General features: G+C 36.8%; 1 protein-coding gene across 1 annotated transcript in view; it reads right to left on the bottom strand.

Moving 5' to 3' along the window:
• Positions 1 to 23321, bottom strand: part of NUBPL (nucleotide binding protein like) — a 176800-nt gene that overhangs the window by 5868 nt on the left and 147611 nt on the right. The window contains exons 9-10 of the mRNA XM_006191266.3: positions 9767 to 9887; positions 5518 to 5600 (exon numbers count right to left, since the gene is read on the bottom strand). Coding sequence (XP_006191328.1) covers positions 5518 to 5600; positions 9767 to 9887 — 204 coding nt within the window. The remainder of the gene's footprint in view (positions 1 to 5517; positions 5601 to 9766; positions 9888 to 23321) is intronic.

Below are 23321 nucleotides of genomic sequence, written 5' to 3'. Positions count from 1 at the left end.
CTAAAAGTTAGCCTAAATATACACAAAAGACAGACACTGAACTAATCTTGCAATTAAATAGGAAGAGAATCAGATACTGTGTTGCGAAGAGGAGGCATGGGCTATGGTTTCAGAGGTGGGTGTGGAAATTGCCTGTAGTATCATCTTGGACAAATTCCTTACTGTAAATGACTCTGCTTCTTCACCTGAAAAATGGAAATTATCATACAGATCTCACAAATGTGCTATGAGGATCAAATAAGATAAATGTATTGTATTTAACGCACCTAAGCACTGTACTCACTTCTTAGAAGGAATTGAAGAAATTGTAGCTATTAGTATAGGACTCAGAAGGTGATATAATAGAAAGAGGCCAATGTTTGGAAGGAATACACTTGCCTTTAATCACATTTTACCATTTATTAGTTCTGTGACCTTGGGGAAATTGTTAAACTCTCTTAAGCCTCAATTTCCTCATCTGCAAAATGGGTACTATTTATATATTACATTAAGCTGTTGTGAGCATAGAAATTATGTAAATAAATGCCAGTGTCTGGCACACTATAATTGCTATTATTATTAGGAAGATGATTAATAATAATGAATGCCTGCAATCTAAGAGTAGGAAGTATTAACTTCTATGGAAACAATATAAACACAAGGTTCCATTTTTCCCCCTTTTCATGGACATGTCTAAATCTTAAACTTGCTCAGAAGTCTTTATATATAAAGCAGAAGTCTTCATATTAAGACTGATGTAAGACTGACAATGTGGTGCATAAAATTCTCACAGCTTTTGCAAATACCTCATCAAATCAAATCTAGCTTACACCACAAAGGGTTAGCTTGTTAACATTCCCATAAATGTCACTGAGCAACAGTAAAATAATAGCTCTAATGTTTATGCAAATATAAGAGAACTTTAAAAACATGTCACTCCAAAAAACGTTACAAACACTATTGTTTAGAATTTTAAATCATATTAGGTTTTGATGGTTGCTGTACTTTCTCTACTACATTCTTTTAACTTCCTTGAAATGTCCTTGCTTTAGAGAATCTCAAAAAAAGTAATAATGGATAAGTGAAAAAATACTAAAAATCTAAATTCATAATAAAATAAACTAGTAAGTGATTATTCTTATTCATAAGGAATCATCACAGAATGTCTTTAAATAGTCTGGGAGGCATTTACAAGTATGTAATTTAAAAAAAAAAACCTCAATTTTCATACAACTTTTCATTCACGGCATAAAGTACACCTATGGTGTTGGGATGGCCAGATTTCAGTTACGAAAGCAATAAAAGGTTATCATTTTTGCTTATCTGAAAGATTTCTAATAAAAGACTGAAAAGGAAATTTAGCATTTACTACCTACGAGGCAGAGAAAAGAAAAACAATGACAAGTGCTACACTCTATTTACTCAGAGATCATATTCCCAGCAGCTCAATCACCTGTACCATAACTGCAGATCCTAAAGAAAGGAAAGGAGCTCTGGGCCCCTGAAAGAGATAATTCAGAATGAATCTGCTTTACCAGTCTGAGACTCCTGACTGTCAATTTTGCTCTTACTTTATTCACAGCTCTAACCCAGCTTGGCTCTTTTATTTTCCAGTTCACATAAGATAAGAGGAAGCAAAGTACAATGAAAGAGGTAGTAGTTACGGCAGACAGAAAACAGTACTGTAAAGTTACACTCATTAGCTAAGGGAAAAAAAGAGAGAAACTGTTAGAAGACTGACTGGGGCTGTTTGGCAAAGGAGCACAAAAACTACATCAAAACTGATGTACCAGATGATGGCTCAGTTTCTAACTTAAATAGCAAGTGCTACTTAGGAAAGAAGAGATATATATGATTGCTTTTATTTCTATTTTTAAAAGCAGTAAAATAAAAGATTTCATGCTTAAAGTCATTAAAGCCGCAACAATCCTGAAAATCTATCAACTGTATCCCCAATGATATTAGCTAATGAAACACTACTAGTTTTCCCACCCTAACCTCTCCGATCATATCTATTAAAATAAAAACAATGAAAATCCTATCTCTAAAGATTTATACAGAGAGAGAAGCAAGATGGCGGAGGATGCTTGTAGGACGCTTATAGCTCACCCTCTCCCACAAATACACCAAAACTCACAACTACGGACCTACTCAGCCAACCAGAGCACCTGCTGAACTCCGACAGAACATTGCCCTCTTTGAAAGACAAAGACGCCAAAAATCTGGTAGGAGAAAAGGAAAAAAGAAAGAAGAAAAAGCAAAACAGTGCAGGACCAGTTCTGTGGGGTGGGAGTGGCAAAGGAGGACTGGTGCTTGTTCGCTGGGTCCCTCCCCTCCAACAGAGAGGCCAGCGGGATGGAGGGAGAGCCTCCGAGGCTCAGATCTGCCCTGAGCAACCCCTGACCGACAGAACTGAGTTAAACGGGCACAAAGGGTCCCTGCGACACCCAGCCCGAGATGCAAGCTGGCAGCTGGGGCTGGGACAGGCTGCCCGAGCCGGGTGGAGGACTGGGGCGGCTGCACTGAGGCAGCCCCTAGGGACTGCAGCCTGCTGCGTGCTGTGGCTGGGAGGGGATATGGAGCAGAACAACCTTGGTCCTCCATAAATTGCGAAAAAAGCAAAGCAACACGGCTGTTGTGCCCTGGGGGAAGGGGCACCATAGCCTTTGTCTCCTCAGGCCAGCGCTGCCATTACTGGCGCATCTCACGAGAAGAGAGGCAGGGCTTAGCCACAGCCATCTCCTCCTGTGCAAGCGCCTGGGTGGGGCAGGGCCGAGACCTGAATCTGCACTGGGGGCTCCGCAACCTCCTAGGCAGGACTGAGACTTGTTTACAGCCCGAGGCAGATAGGATCTTTCTGCCCTGACACCTCAGAGAACTTGCGCCGCCAAGACAAAAAAGGAGCTGAGATTTGGCATGCAGCAGGGGTGGGGCTGTTCCGCGGTCTTCCCTGAGCCCACCTTCGGAGCGCCAACCGGAGGTGGAGCGGGCAGAAGCACGGAGCAGTGGAGAGACCAGCGCCAGGAGAGGGCAGGCGGCCACCCCGCTTCCTGGCAGGAATGCAGCACCTGACCACAGTGCTGGGAGGGGGCGCAATACTCCCACCTGCCTCCCCCCGAAGTGCAGCATCTGACTGCGGTATCAGTATGGGGAGTGACCCTCCGACCCACCGGGTAAGAGCTCAGCTCTTGACCCAGTGTTAGGAGGGGGTGTGATCTGCTAGCCGATAGCCACTGGGAGCAGCACAGACAAGGGCGCCAACAGAGGGCCTCTGGAAACAGCAAGCTGAGTTTGCAAAACAGGGCGAAGACACAAAGACCTCTCGATAAAATCATTAAGAGCACACCATCTCCAGGAGAACTAGGTAACTGATACTCCTTAAGCCACAGTGCCAGAGATATGAGCAATATGAAGAAGCAGAGGAACCACTCCCAATTAAAAGAGCAAGAGAAATCCCCTGAAAGCATGATCAAGGAAATAGACATTGATGGCCTACTAGATCAAGATTTCAAAAAAGGACTGATCAAAGTACTGAAGGAACTAAAAGAAATAGTATTTAGAGATATAAAATATGTCAAAAATGAAATAGAAGCTATAAAGAAGAGCCAAGTAGAATTAGTAAACTCATTTGCTGAGATGAGAGCTGACCTAAAGGCTGTACAAAGCAGGCTAGATAATGCAGAGGAACGAATAAGTGACTTAGAAGACAGGACAACAGAACAGCTGAGAGAAAAACAAATAAAAAACAATGAAAACAATATAAGGGACCTATGGGATAATATAAAGCGTGCCAATCTACGCATAATAGGGGTCCCAGAAGGGGAAGAAAGAACAAAGGGGATTGAAAAGGTATTTGAAGAAATCATGACTGAAAACTTCCCAAACCTAAAGAAGGAATCAGATATCCAAGTACAGGAGGCTCAGAGGGTCCCAAACAGGAAGAACCCAAACAGACCCACACCAAGACATATCATGATCGAGATGGCCAGAGTCAAGGACGAAGAAATGATCCTAAAGGCAGCAAGAGAAAAACAAAGAGTGAGTTACAAGGGAACCCCCATAAGGCTCTCAGCTGATTTCTCTACGCAAACACTACAGGCCAGAAGGGAGTGGTAAGATATATTCAAAGTCCTGAATGAAAAAAAGATGCAGCCTAGGATACTCTATCCAGCAAGGCTATCCTTTAGGATAGAAGGAGAGATAAATAACTTCACAGACAAGCAAAAACTAAAAGAGTTTAGCAACACTAATCCCAAGCTAAAAGAAATATTCACAGGTCTAGGCTAAATAGAAAAGAAGCAGGATGCTACAAAAATGAGAAACTTATAACTGGAAAGGAGATAACTGCCATGAATTACAAAAAGAATAAATACAAAATTGTAAAAGAAGACATCTAAATCATTAAGAGTGGGAGAGGGAAGCAAGGAAAGCCACTGTGGAAAACAGTATGGAGATTCCTCAAAAGACTAGGAATAGACTTACCATGTGGCCCAGGAATTCCACTCCTGGGCATATATCCAGAAGGAACCCTACTTCAAAATGACACCTGCACCCCAATGTTCATAGCAGCACTATTTACAATAGCCAAGACATGGAAGCAGCCGAGATGTCCATCAACAGATGACTGAATAAAGAAGATGTGGTATATTTATATGATGGAATACTATTCAGCCATAAAACTGACAACATAACGCCATTTGCAGCAACATGGATGTTCCTGGAGAATGTCATTCAAAGTGAAGTAAGCCAGAAAGAGAAAGAAAAATACCATATGAGATCGCTTATATGAGGAATCTAAAAACAACAACAACAACAAAAAAAAAATAAATACAAAACAGAAACAGACTCATAGACATAGAATACAAACTTGTGGTTGCCAAGGGGGTGGGGGGTGGGAAGGGAAAGACTGGGATTTTAAAATGCAGAATAGATAAACAAGATTATACTATATAGCACAGGGTAAAATGTATACAAGATCTTGTGGTGCTCATAGTGAAAAAAAAATGTGACAATGAATATATACACGTTCATGTATGATTGAAAAATTGTGCTCTACACTAGAATTTGACACAACAATGTAAAATAACTATAAGTCAATAAAAAATGTAAAAAAAATTTTTTTTAAAAGATTTATACAATTTCCCTATACTCAATTTAATATTTTCTTATATGAGGTTTCCTTCCCCTAACAATCAGCTGAACTTCTAATGCTGAAACATAATAACCTCACACAGCTAGATATTACTAGCCAGCAAGAGAAGAACTCTGCAAGTTCTCACTGTTCGTGTTCTTCATGAGAAAACTGGTTGGGATGATTCTTTGTAGGTGAACTTGTTTAGCTAATAGTTCAGAGCCAGCACTGGTATGTCTACCATACAAAATAGTAGCTTAAAGATGGTTTAGATAAGTTAACTAATCTTTGTTTAAAATATACATTATGAATAGATAAACTTGATCTTCCCAGCTTTCTTTCTATATGTCAAGAAGTATATATCCGGTGAAAAGAAATTAAAATACATACTTAGAAAGACAACTTACCTCATCACTTTCAGGCTGTGAAAACACAATCGGCTGGCCTGTATCTGAAGCTTCCCTTATATTAAGATGTAAGGGAACGTCTCCTAAAAGAGCCCACCAGATATCCATTAGCACCACAGAAGTTTATATAGGCATTTGGAATTTTATTCTTTGAACTTCAGAAAGAAACAAGTCTAAACTAAACGGATTCAAATCAGCTTGAATTGGACTATCCTCAGATTGCTAAATCTCCAAAAAAGGAATTTCAAATGAAAATTAGGGGCACGATATTCCATTTGAGAGTAGTATCATGATTACATATGTGTATATGAAAGCTGTGTGGCAGCCAGTCAAGAGATAGGCCTCTGATTTATTCTTTGGTGGAGGTCTTCCAGGCAGAAATGGCTTGGAAGACATTTGTAAATTATTTCTCCCTATAATATCTGATATAGACATATGTCACATAATAAGAGGAAACTGGAGAGGAAAAGAGGTAAAGTAGTTCAAAAAAAGCACAACAAAATAATCTTCCTGATGATGGCAGATGAATGAGCTAAGAGAACTGTTGAAAAGTACCAGACTTGTTATCTCAACTATTTGCCTCTTGATTAGAATTATTTTTCTTTTATTATGTATTAATTTACATAGCATTACAGATAACTTGTGAGATTGATGATCTCTCAGGAAACATATAAGAAGAACCTCCAATTTATAGACTTGAGATTGGAGGGGATGTGTGTCTTTCCTGAGGATATATTGCTGTTAGGTAGTAGAATTTAGATGAAAAATGCTCTGATCTATCATCCAGTTGAATCTATCACACCATCGCAGATGAAGTCTTTCAAAAGGCTGAGATTTAAAATGCAGTAAATGGAGTTTTAAGTAGAAGAGTTGACTTGTCATGGTACTCAACATTCTTAGAACCACTCCAGGCCTATGCAAAGGTTACTGAAACATGTGTGCATGTGTATGTTCTCTATAAAGAATTCATTCACAGCGAAAAAAAAATGTGACAATGAATATATGTATGTTCATGTCTAACTGAAAAATTGTGCTTTACACTGGAATTTGACACAATATTGTAAAATGACTATAACTCAATAAAAAATGTTAAAATAAAAAAGAAAAGAATTCATTCAGCACCATGCCAGGCAATGCAAATAATACAGAAGAATGCTACAAAATTACAAACCTATCACAATTTATATTATGAAGTAATAGTGGAACAGATATCTCATGCTCTTCTTATCAATAAATTTTGATTACTCTTTCAAAAAACCAGCTCCTGGTTTGATTGATCTTTTTCCATTGTTTTTTAATCTCTATTTAATTTGTTTCCTCCTTGATCTTTATTATTTCTTTCCTTCTGCTGAGTTCAGGTTTTTTTGTTCTTCTTTTTCTTTTAGGTGGTAGATTAGGTTGTTTATTTGAGATTATTCTTGGTTTTTGAGGAATGCATGTATCACTATGAACTTCCTCTTAGGCCTGCTTTTGCTGTATCCCATAGATTTTGTGCGCTTGTGTTTTTATTGTCATTTGTCTCAAGACATTTTTTAATTTTTTCTTTGATTTCATCATTGACCCATTGGTTTTTTTAAGTAGCATATTGTTTAGTCTCCATGCAGCTGTTTTTTTCTTGTTTGTTTTTCTGTGGTTGATTTTTAGTTTCATGCCATTGTGATCAGAAAAGATGCCTGAAATAATTTCTATCCTCTTAAATCTGTTGAGGCTTCTTTTGTGTCCAAGTATGTGGTCTATCCTAGAGAATGTTCCATGTACACTTGACAAGAATATATATTCTGTTTTAGGGAGAGGTAATGTCTTAAAAATATCAACCATTGTGAGTAAATTTTGAGATCTTAACCAACTCTTCAACTCTTTCTTAAATGTTCAATAGCCAAATGACAAAATACATGAATATTTCAGTAACCATTTAAAGACCAGCTTTTCAGTAAATTTGATGTCTGTTCTATAGATCAACTTTGGACTGTAGAAAGCTGTCACAGGCAAGGGAAGATACGTTATAGAAAATACTTAGAAGCCCATAAAGTTTTTTACTTGATTTATGAACTGCGATTAAATAGTAAGAAATCCTGAATGCTTTCACTTCTACAGCAGTAATGGGAGAAAGGAAAAATAAAGCCCTTCTCCTTTATGCAGCCACCTATCAACATCATTTCTGCCCTCCAGAGACTCACAATCCACAGAAGAGGAGAACTCAAAAGAGGAACACCTTGCTAGAAAATAGATGGCACGGTTAAAGCAGTAATGGGCTAGTAGTAGTAAATGGAGAAGGATGAAAAGGCGTAAAAGTAGTTAAGTGTGGGTGCAGTTCAGCCTGGCCTTCAAAAGTATTTTTGAGGGGCTAGGTCTGAAGGAAGCACATCTCAGAGATAAAAGTTAAAGGGGTTTCTGTGAGATGATCTGAGGCTGTAACTACTATGCATAAACTGCCCCTCTAGGTGAATAAGGATAAAGTTCTGAAAGGGCCATTTTAACAAATAATCAGTTGAAACACAGCCCCATGAATGAAAATAAATTAAGAGGTAGCTAGAAAGTCAAGTCAAGGACAAGTAAGGGTCATGGGGTGTTTTCACCCAGCCAGGAGGCCATAGCTGTTGAGAACTCTTCCCCTGATTTCAGTTCCTCATTTCGAGTTTAACCTCTTCATTGTCAGAGCCCCAGCTCCAGTTCATGGGAGATCCCTCAGAGTCCCCATAACCACATTAAAAGGAGGAGATGTGCTCTGTGTTGCAACTGTAAATTATTTTTTCCATAACACTATTAGATACAGCAGTCTATGGCACTATTCAGTTTCTGTGATTACTAGTCAGTGTTTCTGAAATAGTTTTAAGGCAACTATATATTGGTGAGCTGTTGGTTAAAGTATAATTTCCGTATGTGAGATCTTTTCTCTAGGAGATATGATACAAATTTCAAATTTTCAATAACTGACTTACAAAACTGTACCACCCATTCATAAATTAGGGAATTATAGTAGTGTCATCATAATTCAATAATGCCATTATAATCACACATTTACTTTATTATATAAATGAATGTCAATCTGTTATGTTATTATGCAGATTTAGAAGATGAACTTTCTAGGTTAGTTAAATGAAAAGCAGTTGCAGAATATAATTAGTACCTATAATTATAGCAATGTATCAAAATATATCATTAGTATTCACCTGGTACTGTGGTAGCTGCTACAGTACAAATGCATAATAACAATAATACATTTAACATCAACTTTCAGAGACTTAATTATAATAAAGAATGTTTTGAACTTCCTTAATCTCTAAGGGATCTTAATTGTTAACTACCTAAAACTAATAATTCACTCTATGTCTCTCTTATTCAGCATCTAACATCTGCCTTTGCCCAGAACAGAAACTCGTAAGTAGAATATCAAAACACGTTTCCTAAAAAGTCCATTAAGTTGCTTGTGGATTTGAGGGGGAGAGGCAGTGGAGGTAACTGAATTTATTTATTTTTATTTTATTACCTTTGTAATAAAGGTACTGGGGACTGAACCCGGGACCTCATGTATGATAAGCACACACTCTAACCCCGAGCTATACCCACCTCCAGGCTTGTGGATTTTATAAAAATCATGTTGTATCCCAAATCTGTGTTTTGCTCACCTAACACATGATTTTACTTCTCCTCAAAACACTAATTAATTTACCTTCAATTTTGTAATGTGAACAGTATAGACAATGTAAGTTTCAGGTGCCATATTTCATAGACATGGCAAACATATATAAAGTTTACAGAAAACAGAAAATACTGTTTTTCTAGAGCAGAAGGACTAATAAATTCAGAACTGATCAGGAAGGCATTTCTTCAATCATACCAAGAACTGATGCTTCCAAAGGTTGCTACAACATACGGAAAAGGTATTTTTGTATGTATCTGTTTATACTGAGAGATGTTTTCCCAACTTCACAAACTGATGACCATTATTTAAAATGTAGACTTCAAATCGCAGTATTCAGAACACAAAACCTTCTTCTCAAATTCAAGTTAGAGGCAGTTTTTATCTATAGCAGAAATTATCATAGTTTGCAGAACAAACCTCCTATACAAAATGCCTTCCACTAATGAAGTATTATAAAAAGCCAAAGAAAGGTTAGCACACAGAACTGGGCTATAATAACTTGATTCAAAACACAAAGCCAAAAGCAATTCATCATTTTCTGAAACATTCTTCATCACCATGCCTCATCTCCACTTTCCTCTGCGAAAGAATATCCTGTGGTCTTACCCAGAACATCAAGATTAAGGGTCCGTGCTAGTTTCCTTGCACCATCAGCACCAAAAATATGAGTTTTGTGTTTACAGTTTGGACACTGGAAAACACTCATATTTTGGACAAGGCCCAGAACCTACAACAATAAAGACACATTGAAATTAAAACAAAAGTAACCCAATCTCAACCCATTATTTCAACAAGTTCTTACTGCATGCCTACTAGGTTCCAGTGATATAATGATGAATAAGTTATGGTCTCTGTTCTCAAGGAACTCACAAGCTAGTGGGAGAGCAAGACACATGTCATTAACTCTAATAATGTGATAAATGTTAAAGAGACACAAATGACAGGGATGAAAAAATTCTGTTTGGGAATAAAAGTACTCTCTGAAGTTGCCCATAGAGAACTGTTTCTTTAGGTTGAGGGCAAGAAGAGCGGTCAAGACCTTCAGCAGGAATTCTAGGCAGAAGGAGGAGCATAAGCCAAGGCAGTGAAATATAACTTGTGTGGCCTATCTGGGCTGCAACCCAGTGGGGGTGCCAAGGCAGAAGCTCGTGTGATAAGAGAGGCCAGGGTCAGATGGTAAGGTGCTAGATGCCATCCATGTATTTGAGACATTCTTCTTGAGACAAAAAAGCCATATTGAGGAGATGGCATTGAAGAGGTAATGATACACAATTGGACCTATGTTGTAGAAATTTAGTTCTGAGGGCAATATGGAAAAAATAAACAGGAAGAAATGCAGGAAAATAAATAGTTAAGAGGCTAACTGTGGACAAAGCCTCACAGTACATAACAGCTTACACATACTGAGTGCTTATTATATATCAGGCACTGGGAAATAAGTGCTTTATATGCGCTGTTTTATTTACTCCTCACAGAACTTTATGAGACGGGTTTCTATTATCCCTTTTCTATAGGTGAGAAGACTGACACAGCTAGCAAAAACTGAAACTCAGCTCTTAGCAAAATGCTATCATTTGCAACAAAAGTTTAAGGCTATATACAAAGTGTCCATCTACTTCAGAACTTCCCCAGCTTTTGGCACAAAATAGATACTTCATAAACATCTGTTGAATAGATGGGTTCTGCAAATATAATCCTTATTCATGATCCTTTTAATCCCACTTCTTATTGATGGGAAGCAGTAGTTCTCTTCTAGAATAAAAATGGGGAAAACAACTATCAGAGGCTTAGAGATAATAATGTCTATATCATCCTATCAATTCCACCAATAAGATTATCATCATGAATGATATCGCTATTAGGATATTTGCATTTTAAATGGAGAATAGTACTGGCAGTCCACAATGAAACATATAAACAAGGAGGTGATCAAATTTGTTATTCTTTCTGAAAAGAGAAATAGGAAAGACTAAAGCTTCCTACAACACATGTAAATGAAGACAAATAGTGAGGGACATAAATTTGTAGGTAAGCATTTTCCAAGCATCATATGCCCTTTTGCTGATGCAAAGTATCACAAAAAACAAATCACACTGTGTTTTGGTAGTTCAGTACCATCTCCAGAAGGCTAGAAGAACACACATCTTAATATCACACAGCTTATTTGTTTATTCACTGTGTTTATATAATACACTCATTCCTTGGGCATTTTTACTGCCATTTATGTTAAATGTAATATATCCTATAAGGATTTCAACTGAAACATAAAAATATCACTCTAGAAGTGGCAAAAGGAGAAACATTTAACGTGAAAATTTAAGTGAGGGTATATTCTAACCCAGAGAGAATAGGAAAAGTATTCCTACTTTGGAATCTCTTAGAGTCCCCAAGATACAGAGGCATGGAGCAAAAGTGTATTTGCAGCTTGTGTGATTAACTTCTTACTATCAAATCATTCGCTATGCACTGTATAAATGTCTCAGACACTCTCTATATAGACTACATAAATGTCACAGACATAAAATATAACTAAATTCAGTATTTAATGAGATCCTATTATACGCCAGTAAGTGGGCTAAACACAAGGAGTAGCATACAGTGGTGAGCAAAACAGACTTGGAGTTTGCATGCTAATTGGAGAAACAGATTGAACAAACAGTGCAAAAATCTATTTTAAAAGATGAAACAGCCTCTCTGGAAGCAAAGTACAGAGTATTATGAGACTGTAGAAAAGAGAAAACTATCTACCCTGGGAGTCAGAGAGGTCTTCTTTTAGGAAATGTTTGATCTAAAAGTTGAAGAATATACAGGTGAAAACAAGGAGAAAGGGAGGAAACACACTCAAGACAGAAGAAGGAGCATGCCTCCTTCAAGGAACTGAAAGGCAGGGCAGTTGAGGTGTGCGGTAAGTGATGTGAGGTGTGCGGTAAGTGATGTGAGATGTGGCAGGAGGGGTAGGGGTTGCAGGCCATGTTAGGTGTCTGGGTCACACGAGTGCCGTTAGTGGGTTTTAAGCAAGAGAGACTACTATGCCTATGGCTGCAGGACACTCATTTCTCAGGACTGTACGGTTTTTAAAATAGCACAGAATGGGAAAAAACTAAAAGGATTTGTCTTTGTGTGTTTATTTTCTTAGACAAAGAGAAATCCAGGACTTTCTCTGAAATCAGTCATATCAGAGGTGACAGTTTTTAATGCTTTCTAAAATACTCTAGTTCTCCTCCTACACAGTTCTTCTCTGCACAGGATTTTCCTCCTGGGCACAAGGTTACAATTTTTCTTCTCTGCAATTAGGTGAGGACATGTAACTTGTTTTGGACAATGAAATGTGAGTGGAAGTGACATGTGTCACATCTAGGCAGAAGCTTTAAGTGTTAACTCCCCATTATGTTTCCTTCTGTCCCTGGGACTAGCAAGCTTCCAGAAAGTGGTTGCTCCATCAGTCTGAGTGCCAAAGTAAGAACGATCCAGAGGACTGTTAAAGCCAAGCCATAATGGACATGTAGAATGAGAGAAATAAACTTGTGTTGTTTTTTAAGCCACAGAAATTTGAGGGTTGTTAGTACATGTAATCCAGCCCACATTGCCTGACACAGGGGTGTAGGAAGAAAGTATTAGAATTTCTATTTTTTTCTTTATGATTTCTTTTTAATTCCAATTTTTGTGTGTGTTATAATGAAAATAACATATTAGTACACGTATACTATATACAGATCTATAACATAATCTATATCTATATATAGTACATATTATAGAATCTATAGATAGATACATATAATTTATATTAATATCTATATATTTATATAATTTATAATATATCTCTATATAGTATACATTTTAGAATCTATCTCTATATATGTATACATATGAATTATATATACATGTTCAAATATCATTTACTGATAAGGATATATAATCAGAAAAATTTAGAGATAAACAACCCATTATATGTTTGAAATTCAGAGGCTGTGATAAGTAAGCTTGGCTTTATTACTGATAACATGTAACTTCTTCTATTTAAAGGATAAATGTCCAAATACTGCTTCCTAGGTTACTGTGAATAAACTACTTCCAATTAACTGTAGCATTTCACCATCTTAAAAACTTCCTACACATACACTACTTTGCTTTAAAAAAAAGTTGGAATAGAACAGAGAGACCAGAACAGACTCATACACTAAAGTTACTAATTTATACTGGAGATTGCACAGCACTGCCTGTTAATTGGATATCCACGTGAAAAATAAGGAATCTTAACCCTCATATTACACCATACACAAAAATTAATTCCAGATGGATTATAGAGCTAAATGTGAAAGATAAAACAAAAACACATTTGGAAGAAAAGAGCAAAATATACTTATAATCTTGGAGGCAGGCAAAGATTTTTCTAGCAGGACACAAGAAAGTACTAAACATAAACAAAAACTTTTTTGTTAAATTGGACATTAAAATGAATAACTTAATCAGAAGACATAATTAAGAGAGTAAAAAGACAAGCTGTAGAATAGAAGATCATATCTATAATTCACATAACATACATGACAAAGGACTTTTATCTGGTATATAAAGAACTCCTACAAACCAATAAGAAAAAAGCAGATAATATACCAGAGAAATGAGCAAGAGACTTAACAGGCACTTCATAAAGAAAGATATCCAAAGATGAATAAACATGAGAAAAAACTGTTCAATTTTATTTATCATCCAAGAAATGCAAATTAGAACCACAATGAGATACCATACATTTATGCTTAAGACCTGATTAGAACAGATGAACATCTTTGTGAGTACACCACCACCATCTCCCCTCAAAAAAACCCAAAATACCAAATGTCACTGAGGACATGGAACAACCAAAACTCATAGTTTCAGTTGAGTGTAAAGTGGTATACCATTTCAGAAAACTGGTGATTATCTATTTAAACTGATGTATGCCTCGTATTTCCACTCTGTTATATACATCAACAAAAATGTGAACATAACATCACCAAAGACATGTATAGAAGTGTTCATAACTAATGACCCCAAAATGGAAAACTACCCAAATTTCCATCAACTGTAAGATGGACAAATACACTGTGATAAATTCACACAATGGAATGATACCCAGCAGTCAGAATGAAAGAACTAAGCTGCAATCAACAGTATGAATCAGTTTCTTAAACATAATTCTAAGCAAAATAAGCCATACAAAACTATATACTTATTATTCCATTTATATAAAGTTCACAAATAGGTAAAATTAATCTATGGTGTTCAATGTGGATTCCGCTTTGCAGGTAGCAATTGGGAGATGGCACAAGGCAGGAGTTTCTGGGCTATTGGTAATACTCTTTTTCTTGAATATAAACAATGGGTGTGTTCACTTTGCAAAATTCATTGAGCTGTATACACTTACAATTTATGCCTTTTGTGTATGTATATCATACTTCAATAAAGTGTGTGCTTTAAAAAAAAAGTGGTCATGAGAATGAAGAATGGTCAATAAAGCAACAAGAATAAATAACCAAAACAATGGTTTACTGGGCATCTTGTGAACCTGCACACAAAAAGAATCATCTCTTTAAAACAGAAATATTCTGTATATAATACAGAATTTTTTTATTATTCTGTTTTACCTCTCAGTAGCAGTAAAATTAAGATGCGGTCTTTGGGAGGAACAACCCCCTATTTTTTCCACCTGACACTCCAAGGAAAGAGCTGAAATAAAAGTCTAACCCCAGGGAAGTTCTGAAACAGTGGGGTTCTAGACCAGCAATGTCTAATAAGGTAGCTACTAGTCATATGTGACCACTGAGTTCTTGAAATGTGGCTAGTCTGAACTGAGATGTGCTGTAAGTGTAAAATACACAATGGATACTGAAGACTTAGTACAAGTAAAAGAATATAAAATACCTCAATAATTTTTTAAAGTTTACAAGTTACTCTTTAAGCTTTTTCACCAAAGTATACCACGAATACATAAAAAGTCTACAAATCATAAGTGTATGACTAAATGGACTTATCATAAAGTAAGTATGCCCATGTTACCATGACGCTGTTAATAAAACATTGCCAACACCCTAGCATTCCTTGTGTACTCTCCAAAATGTGTTGCCAAAAGTATAAATGACCTGATTTCTAACACTATGAATTAATTTTGTCTAGTTTTGAACTTGGTATGAATGTAGTAATGCAATATATTTTTCTGTGTGATTCATCCAGCTAAACCATGTACATCTGTAGTTTATTTTCACTGAGTCCTAAGGTTCTCTGATGACTATACCACAGTTATTCATTCTCTTGTAGATCATCTGTATTGTTTCTAGGTTTTGGCTATTCTAAACAATGCTTCTATGAGTATTTTAATACATGTCTTTTTTCCTGGGTATTAGGTTATGCATATTTAACCTCAGTAATGAAAAGCGCTAATTTTCCAATAAGGTTCTACCAACTTACACTCCCACCAGTAATGTATGAGAACTTCACCATGACACAGTTTCACGAACACTTGGCATCATCAGTCTTTTTTCATTTTTGGCAAATATGGTAAGTGTGTAGTGGTATCTCATGGCGCTGGACTGTTCAACTGTCAATCTGTTTATACTGGGAACTGTATTTCCTAGAATCTTCTTCCCTGTATGGCTCCTGGTTAAAGTCTACCAAAGGTAAAGGGGCATGAAATTCGGGGAGAGAAAGTACTGGGGAGAGCAAGTATGGCCTCAGGTGTTACACTATAAAGTTTTCTTGTGGTCAGAGGCGGTGACAGAAATATGCAGAAGTACAGGTGCATTCCAGTTAGTTCTCATCCTTCCTGACTCTGTGCCCAGTTCTCCTGTGCACTGTGTTGCCAAAATTAGCAGTGAAGTTGAGTATATTTGTATATGTTTATAGGTCATTCGTATATTCTGCTTGGTAAAGTATCTGTTCAGGTCTTTTGTCTATTTTTTTCCATTGATTATGTCTTTTTCTTATTGAACAGTCAGAATTCCTAGCACTTTTAAATACAATTCATTTTTAGTTGATTCTCAATTTTTATACTGATTTCATGTTGAAATGATAGTATTTTCAATATAGTGAGTTAAGTATATTATTGAAATTAACCACTTTTTTCATATCTTTAAAAATATTTAAAATTTTGGCTATTAAAAACTTTAAAATTACATTTGTGCCTCGAATTATATTTCTATTGGACAGTGCCGTTGTTGACAATTAAAGTCTGACTATAAACTTATTTTGACAGTTCTCCTACCTAATGCTGTTCTAAGGTTCTAAAGATGCAAAAAAAAATTTAGCAGGGTCTGTCATTTATGAATATTTTAAAATATTGAACAGAAATGAAACATTTACCTTCTAATAGCTGTGCAAAGCCGACTAGATAATGCAGAGGAACGAATTAGTGATCTAGAAGACAGGGCAATAGAAAGCACCCATTCAGAAGAACTACAAGAGAAGCAAATAAAAAATAATGAAAATAGCATAAGGGACCTATGGGATAATATAAAGCGTCCCAATCTTCGCATAATAGGGGTCCCAGAAGGAGAAGAAAGATCAAAGGGGATTGAAAAGGTTTTTGAAGAAATCATGACTGAAAACTTCCCAAACTTAAAGAAGGAATCAGATATCCAAGTACAGGAAGCTCAGAGGGTCCCAAACAGGAAGAACCCAAATAGACCCACACCAAGACATATCATAATCAAGATGGCCAGAGTCAAGGATAAAGAAATGATTCTAAAGGCAGCAAGAGAAAAGCAAAGAGTAAGTTACAAGGGAATCCCCATAAGGCTCTCAGCTGATTTCTCTACACAAACACTACAGGCCAGAAGGGAGTGGCAAGATATATTCAAAGCCCTGAATGAAAAAAAGATGCAGCCTAGGATCCTTTATCCAGCAAGGCTATCCTTGAGGATAGAAGGAGAAATAAAGAGTTTCACAGACAAAAAAAAAGCTGCAGGAGTTTAGCAACACTAAACCCATGCTAAAAGAAATATTGAAAGGGCTATTCTAAATAGAAAAGCAGCAGGATGCTACAGAAATGAGAAACACACAACTGGAAAGGTGATAACTCATGAATTACAAATAAAGTAAACATGAAATTATAAAAGAAGACATACAAATCACTGAGAGTGGGAGAGGGAGGCAGGGAAATATAGAATATTTTTTTCTTTCTTTTTTAATTTTTTTTAACAGTAGGATGGGTTTGAGATCATGTTACTATCAGTTTAATAAAAACAGTTATAGTAATGGGTTGATAGATTTACAAAAAAGGGTAACCACAAGCCAAAAATTTACAAAGGAGTCACAAAAATTAAATAAAATCCATGATAATACAAAGGAAAATTACCAAACCACAAAAGGAAGAAGAAAGGAACAAAGAGGATATACCAATTCAACTGCAAAGATAAGTTCAAAATGGCAATAAACACACATCTATCATTAATTAATGTAAATGTTAATGGACTAAATGCTCCAGTCAAAAGACACAGAGTGGCAGACTGGATAATAAAGCAAGAACCTTCAATATGCTGCATACAAGAGACCCACTTTAGGGAGAAGGACACATATAGATTGAGAGTGAAAGGATGGAAAAGGATATTCCATGCAAATGGAAAAGCCAAAAAAGCAGGTGTTGCAGTACTGATTTCAGACGACTAGGAATAGACTTACCATATGACCCAAGAATCCCACTCCTGGGCTTGTATCCAGAAGGAAATCTACTTCAGGATGACACCTGCACCCCAGTGTTCATAGCAGCACTATTTACAATAGCCAAAACATGGAAACAGCCTAAATGTCCATCAACAGGTGACCGGATAAAGAAGAGGTGGTATATTTATACAATGGAATACTACTCAGCCATAAAAACCGACAACATAATGCCATTTGCAGCAACATGGATGCTCCTGGAGAATGTCATTCTAAGCGAAGTAAGCCAGAAAGAGAAAGAAAAATACCGTATGAGATCGCTCATATGTGGAATCTAAAAAACAAAAACAAAAACAAACAAATAAACAAAAATAAAGCGTAAATACAGGACAGAAATAGACTCACAGACAGAATACAGACTTGTGGTTACCAGGGGGGTGGAGGGTGGGAAAGGATAGACTGGGATTTCAAAATTGTAGAATAGATAAACAAGATTACACTGTATAGCACAGGGAAATATACACAAAGTTATGATAACTCACAGAGAAAAAAATGTGACAATGAGTGTGTATATGTCCATGAATGACTGAAAAATTTTGCTGAACACTGGAATTTGACACAACATTGTAAAATGATTATAAATCAATAAAAAATGTTAAAAAAAAAAGCTAATAAAAGCAAAGACTTTGATATATAAAAAAAAGATTATACAGGACAGATAAGCTGTCAAGTTTATTTGCTTTTAGTTAAAATTACATCAATTGACTGTGACAACACTCGTGTGTGGTTATCTCTTTCTGTTCAGAAGGTCATACAACAGTCATACACACACATATATTTAATTAAAAAAGACAAAACAAATTACTTATTAAGATATGCAAACTAAAAAAAGAAAGATATGCAGACTATGTGGCAGAGACAGCCTTTTAAGAACATGGGGTTAGATAGGGAAAAGTTTAAAAGATAGCCTTGAGTAATAAAAGGATTAGAAAACCCTGCCCTAGTTCATTTAAGATTAATCCTCTATAATCAGTGATTTGAACAGATGCAGCTAATATAACAAGAAAGGAGATTGTAATATCCATATTATAATGTTATTCATAAAAGATCTTGTCTTAAATAGAAATCAATTCATATCCACATAACCACCCCATACCCTTACCCCTCTAAAAAGCCCTACATTGTGTGAATACTTTACACGCTGTTAAGCTGTTTGTGTTTATTGTAGAGCTATTTTGTGTACCCTTTCATCACAGAAACATCAGAGAACAGACGCTTTGCCATAGCTTAATTTACATAATACCACTGAGACGCAGCTGTAAGCATGCTCAGTCACTCTTTAATGCCTCATCTAAGTTTAAGATCCTTTTTTCTTTTTCAGCTGGTTTTACTGAAAGAAAGTGTGTGCCCCATGCCTCCCTAACATCAGCCTCCACAGGCCTTTTACATGTTATTCTTCCATTATTCCAATCCATCACTGGCCCAGAAGAGTACTTCTTTTATTAACTTTTAAAAAACCCTCTCTCTTGAAATATCAACACTGCTCTGAAATATTGGATTTTTGTGTCCAAAATGTATTGAATTAAGCAGGCTCAAAAGACCCCAATTTTAATTTCTTCTTGGCATTTTAAACCCAGATTCAGGTAAGATTTTCAGGCTACTATATAATCCAATTTCTCAAGGTTACAGTCAGGTTAAATTCTTGCTGGCTGGATCCTGTCACAAGGATTAAGAGCTATGATTTAAGAAAAAATGAAGAGGAAAAACTCCCTGTTAAATGGAGAATGAATAATAATAACTGAAATTGATTTGATTCATAAGTGCTTTTCAGTTCTCCATTGGCCTTGTACCAGTTTTTGGTATATTCCTTGAAGCATGTGGACAGATACAATCATTTTAAAAATTAGATGGGTGTACTTGTTTTCTCTTTCAGAATTAATCTGGCAGTGGAAAGACCCATCAATGGGGAGGCTGTATTCATTCTCTTCCCAGGGCCAACTAACTAGCTCTGGGTCCATGAAGTGCAACTCAGCTTCCCTATGCCGTGAATTCTAAAATGAGAGTTTGTAATGATCTCTAAAATCTACCACTATAACCGTAACATTCAGAGCTACCCGTCACCATATCATGTGCTAAGGCCTGTGCTAAGTACTGTATATACAATCTCACTTAACTGCCATAATGACCTGTGAGATGGGTCACAAAACACTGAAGCTAAATTATTTGCTCAAGGTCACACAGTTAGTAAATAACAGAGCCAAATTCAAATCAGCTGGGTCATTGATCTGTATGTGGAAGTCACCAAAGATGACAAGTAAATGAACTAGAGGATTCTGTTCATGAAACTACATGGCCTAAAACAATGGACGAGTCGATACAGTTTAGTGGGGTGATTTAACATAGCAGTTAAGAGCACAGTTATAAAGGAAGGCCTGATTTGAACCATCCTCATCTGATGCGGCTGAGCCTCAGATTTCACGCCATTTTCCTGGCCATGGCATTCCCCTCTCCCTTAAGACCCTCAGTTTACCTCTCCCAACAGTCAACAGAACCTCTGGCCCCTTCAACTCCTCCCCGCTTCTCAGTTCACCAGTTTTCTGTCTTTACTTGCCCGCCTGGGCAATCAGGACTCCAATGATAAGCAAATTTAATGGAGACTCCTCTTGTTTCCTGGAATCTTTCATTCTGTAGTATTCTATGACGGTCACATTACTAAACTTCAACTCTAGATAATCAGAGAAATAGCAATTAAGAATGTGGGCTCTGGAAAGCAGATATTCTAGGATAAAATTCCAGAGGCCCACCAAACAGATGGGTAGCCTTATGTGAGCTATTGAATCTCTCTGTACTATAGTTTCCTCATTTGCAAAGTGGGGGAAAATAATGTTATCACCTCACAGGGTTGTTGTGAGGGTTAGATTAGTCTAATTCACATAAATCATACAGAACAGCAGTCTCATTTTTAAGTATACATGGGCTTCTGTGAGATGCTGGAGAAAGACACAAATGAGCAAACATCTTCAGTCTTGAAGATATAATTATGGCTGAGATACAGAATGCTGCCTACCTAGTTCTACAAAGGCTGTCACTGAAGAAAAGTCATTTTTTTTTTAATGGAAAGATTACCCAATTGTGAAGAAGGAAGCCAAGTGTCATTATGTCTTGGGCAAACTAGTTAATAGTGTTCCTAGAAAGAAGTCAAACAGCACTTTGCAAGATCTTCAAAGCCAATAATGAAAGATTCCCTAAATACATCAAAGTTATTAAACATCCCAGAGAATCCAGTGAGACTACTTGATGATCACAGAGGGAAAACTACATTCAAGGTTGAAAAGGAGAAAATAAATGTGTCACTTGCCTCTATTTTCATGTAAGATTACCTATTTCTAAATTGGTTTTTAAGGTAGGTAGTCTTGAGGTGTTAAACAAAATAGGACTTTGGGGTCCCAACAGACAAACTTAGATGATGAAAAAGCTCTGAGACACATATTGTGAACACATGAGTTCTATGGCATTCAAGGCTGAAGGTATGGATTCCTGGTACAAATGGATACCTAGTGCCATGAATGTTGAGGCTAGATTAAGTAACTTGCTCAGGTCTTTAAGCTACAAAGTGACAGATCTGGGATTTGAACTCTAGCATTCAGACTCCTGAGCTCATCCCTCTTAACTATTACGTAAAGATGCCTCTGCCTTTAAGTAGTACCTTATTGACTTAAAATTGTAATACAATTTCTAAAGTAATTTAATTTGCAACCACAAAAGAGATGCTTAAAGAATATGGCTCTCTATGTGCTTTTAAAAATCTGTGTATAAGCAGCTACAAATATACAGATAAATAAAAAATCTGGTTCTGTGACGAGAAGAGACAGCCGCAAACATCATGTGATGTGACTAGTACTAAAAAGGCTGACACCAAATCATTTTCTCTACCAGTCTCTTCCTTGTCAAACAGTTTTAAATCACAACCCTTAGAGAATAAGGGCAGGGACTTGTAACTGAGAATCTAACCTCTTATTTCTAGTTCACTGTCATCCTGAGTAAAAAAAAACTAGCTCCTAGTAGATTTATTAATGGCAGCGTAACTCTCAAAATTCCTTTGATTTCTGCCTTTTTTTCCTAATCACCCTACCCTATGCAATCAATCGCCAAGCCTGTCAATTCTTCTTTCAAAATATCGATTACACTTATTCCCCTTTCCATTTTCATTGCCATTTTTCTAAACCAGATCCTTACTGCCTATCATGTACACTAGTGTTTTTCTACCTTATTAAACTATCTTATTAAGAGAAATATGTGACATCTTGATCTGATACAAAACACATGTGTGTTTATGACTGAAATCAAATCCCTATGAAACAACATTTTCTCTTCCTAAGAGCAATTTACCTTGATATTGTTTAAAAACCGGTTATATCCTTCACTGTATTGATTTCCTGACTCAATGGTGGGTCACAGCCTGCAGCGTGAATAACTCTGACCCTTGCAAATGCTTCCTCACTGCCTCCACACTCTCCTTGCCCCTATCCTTTCCATTCATCTTCACCAGATTAAATCCTTCTAAAGCTCCGTTCTAATTCTGTCTACTTCTTATCCAGCATTCTTTATGGATGTCTCTAAAAATCTTATGAAGAATGTCCTTTCCTGAGTGTTTAAGGCTTGACCAAACCTAGCCCTGGCATAGACACATCCAAACATATGACTTCAACTACAGACTAACCGAACAAACCTGAACACTTGTGATTTCCTCATTCTTTTCAGAGTGAAGTCTTCCCTCCCCCAGCCCCATGATATGCCTGTGAAAATCCTACTGCAATCACTCATTCAGTATATATTTAGTGAGCAGTTACATGTTCTAGACAGAGAGGGAGGTAAGTGGTCCCTACGCTCACAGAACTGACAGTACGGCACTATAAGTGGGAAAGTACTGACAAATGTGAAAACGGTTACAAAAGGGGAAACAGTTGTTACTGGATCATACACTAGCAAGAGCCTATCTAGGTAACAGGGTCAGGGCAAGTCTCCCAGAGAAAGAGCCCTTAATCCAAATACCAAAGGATAAAAAGGAGCTGCTGGGTGAAAAGTAAGAGTAATAGGTTCTCAGATGGGGAAACAGCATGCTGAGGACCATAAGAAGAGAAACTGTATGGAAATCTCAAAGACGTGAAAGATGGACAGTTTACCTGTGACAGAGAGAATGCAAGTCAGAGCAGCCTTGAGCTGGGAACAGCAGATCGTGGGTGGCATTATATCCCAGGTCAAATGTCAGTGTAACAAGTATTCATCATACACCTGCTATGTGCCAGGCAGTGAACATTTAAGGATATTTAAGGTATGTTTTCTTACCAGCCAAGAACTCAAATTCTCCTGTGCAGACTGACAGGTAAAGTTGCAGTGGGATAAGAGCCAAATGAAATATATATTCAGGTAGTTCAGAGAAAGAATTATTAACCTTTTCTGGTAGTTTGGGAAAAGCCTCTGAGAGGAAGTAATGACTGAGCAGAGATTTGAGAAATGAATATGAACTGACAAT

The sequence above is a fragment of the Camelus ferus genome, chromosome 6 (assembly GCF_009834535.1).
Source record: "Camelus ferus isolate YT-003-E chromosome 6, BCGSAC_Cfer_1.0, whole genome shotgun sequence".
Lineage (NCBI taxonomy): Eukaryota > Metazoa > Chordata > Mammalia > Artiodactyla > Camelidae > Camelus > Camelus ferus.
The sequence above is the reverse complement of the archived record's forward strand: the minus strand, read 5'-3'. Positions and strand labels throughout refer to the sequence as shown.